Source organism: Aegilops tauschii, chromosome 2, assembly GCF_002575655.3.
Source record: "Aegilops tauschii subsp. strangulata cultivar AL8/78 chromosome 2, Aet v6.0, whole genome shotgun sequence".
Classification (NCBI taxonomy): domain Eukaryota; kingdom Viridiplantae; phylum Streptophyta; class Magnoliopsida; order Poales; family Poaceae; genus Aegilops; species Aegilops tauschii.
The window spans coordinates 248,051,022-248,053,592 of record NC_053036.3 but is presented as its reverse complement, the minus strand read 5'-3'; the positions used below and the strand labels follow the sequence as shown (position 1 = coordinate 248,053,592).

Genomic DNA, 2,571 nt, shown 5'->3' with positions numbered 1-2,571 from the left:
GGCTGGTTCCCGGTGCGTTGTGTGCGGCCTCATGTTCCCACCACGCCCGCGGAAGGCGCGCCCGACCTGTTTATAAGCGCTGGCGAGGCAGCCGCATTGAACTCCTCTGGCTACTTATTTGGGCGCTTATACACGGCGCTCGATGCTCTATGCTCTATGACCTGTGGGCCCATGTGCGCCCGGCCACATGCATTTTGGCTCAGAATGGCTCGCCTATGGTGGGCGCAGACCTACTACGAGACTGGCTGGGGCCGGATGCACCTGTGGTGGTCAATTTTATTTTCTTTGTGTTTCCTGTCATGTATTTTTTTCAATGTAAGGGCGTGCACTGCTTAGCAAACCATCCTTGCACTGCATTGATCAGGGTTCTGTACTTCATGTGCACGCATTCCGTACTACATGTGCATTTCTCATTTTTTGCTTTCATGTTTTTGCTCTTACGTAATCTTTTTTCTAATGTAGGGGAGTGCACTGCTTAGTAAACATACGTGTACTACATTGATTATATTTCTGTACTACACGTTCATATATTTCCGCACTACATTTTTTTCAATGTAGGGGCATGCACTGATTTGTAAATCATCCGTGCACTGCACTGATGAGGGTTCTGTACTACATGTGCACGCAGTCCGTACTACATGCACAGTTCTCATTTTTGTTTTCGTGTTTTTGCTCTTATGTAATCTTTTTTCCAATCTATGGGAGTGAACTGCTTAGTAAATCATGCGTGTACTGCATTGATTACGTTTCCGTACTGCACGTTCATATATTTCCGCACTACATATACAGATCCATTTTTCTTTTTGTGTTTTTTCTCTTATGTATTCGTTTTTCCAAATTTAGGGGCGTGCACTTTTTCGTTGGGTATGTGTAAACTTCATTTGACAAAGTATGTACTGCATTGGTACACAATTTTCGTTGCATGCGTCCTATTTGCACACCGCATCTTATTTCATTTTGCACACTGCTCGAATCTAATGGTACATAAGCAAACAACAGAAAACAAATTATCAAAGGCATTATGTACGACAAGTTCATCATGAGCAAACTAATTTCAACATAAAGCAATCTAACATAATCAAAGTTCATCATTACAAGTGATTCTGCATGGCAAGCAAACTAAGTTCAGCAAAAGCAAATGATCACAAGCAAACTAACGATACATAAGCAAACAACATAAAGCAATTTGATGATAATTCTAAAACGACGCTGGCATTGGTGGCTCTTTGGTCGGCACCATCTTCTTCTTCACCAGTTAGCGTCTCCCCATCCCCAGCTGCTCCTGGCGCGCTTCTTGGGGGGCTCCTCCTTCTCCCGCTTTGCACGGCGAAGCCCGTCCTGGGTGAGGGTGATGCATTCCATATCTTGTATGCTGCGTAGGCGTCCTTTGCCATGTACTCGATGTGCCTCATGGACAGAGGCAGGGTGGCCCAGCGCTTGTGCTCGTCGTCGGTGATCTTCTTCTTCATGTTGTTGTAGTAGTCGTCGATGAGCATACCAGAGATGTCTCCAAGGGAGTCCAACTCCATGGTTGCCTCGGGCACCCTCCACTCCTTTTGTATGTCGACGAAGTTGGTGACCTCCAGATTAACGCTCTAGCCTTGTTCTGTCGCCGTCGATGGAGAAGCCTGCAAAGGTGTACCTGGGGTCGGCGAGGAAGTTGGCGAAGACGGTGCACCTTTCAGCGGCGCTTAGTTGGAAGAGCAGCACCGGGTGTTTCTTGCCGATGGAGAGTTGGCAGAGGGCGGGTTTCTGCGTCGCTTCAGGCTCGTTGTTGTACTCGAGATCAATGTCGACGATCTTGTGGCGCTGGAGGCTGAGGTGGCGCTCGTACTGCGCGAGGGTGATCGCCATCTGCTTCTTGTCGTTGGTGTGGATGATGTGCAACTTGGTGTTACCGTGGGCCTCCACGTCCTTGTACTCGTCGGCGAACGCCATGGCCGGTAGTAGGGCTTGGTGTTTTGCGTGGAGATGGATGTGATGGAGCGATTTGGTGGCAGCGCAATGGATACTTCTGTTGTTGTGGATGAGAAGGCCTATGGCAGGGGTCTGAATTTAAGGGGAGGGCGCGGGGTGGGATGGCCGGATCGGATGAACTGCACGATCTCGCTGACGATGCGGTTTGTGCATATCGTGGATTGCTGGTGCATCTATGATCGTGGGCTTGTGGCGATGGAACCGCTCCGATTGGGTGGTTTGATGCGAACGTGGTGTTTTTTAACGTGGTTTTTTTATTTTTGATCAGTAAATTTTTTTAACCACCACTATTTGTGCGAACTGGCATTTTTTCACATTTATATGTATCCTGCGTGATAATGTAACTGCATTGATTACAGTTCCGCACTGCATCGTCTACAGTAGAGAACTGCATTCTGTGTACAGGTGCGTAGTTCACAGTATTTTGCGTGTCCTTGCTGCAGCGCCTGAATAAAGTACAATGTATTCCGCAATTTTACGAATTTTTTGCTGTGTTCTATAGCGTGTATTTATTCATGTAGGTAATCCGGAACTGGATTTGCTAAACCGTACTGCTTCGTGTAACGAAATGCACTGCATTTTTCTAGTGCCGCA

General features: G+C 47.3%; 1 protein-coding gene across 1 annotated transcript; it reads right to left on the bottom strand.

Annotated features, from left to right (window-relative positions):
* Positions 1–1,587: 1,587 nt before the first annotated feature.
* On the bottom strand, positions 1,588–1,938 carry LOC141040920 (uncharacterized). Its single transcript, XM_073507034.1, has one exon. The coding sequence runs from the start codon at positions 1,936–1,938 to the stop codon at positions 1,588–1,590; it is 351 nt and encodes a 116-aa protein (XP_073363135.1).
* Between the last annotated feature and the right edge of the window lie 633 nt (positions 1,939–2,571).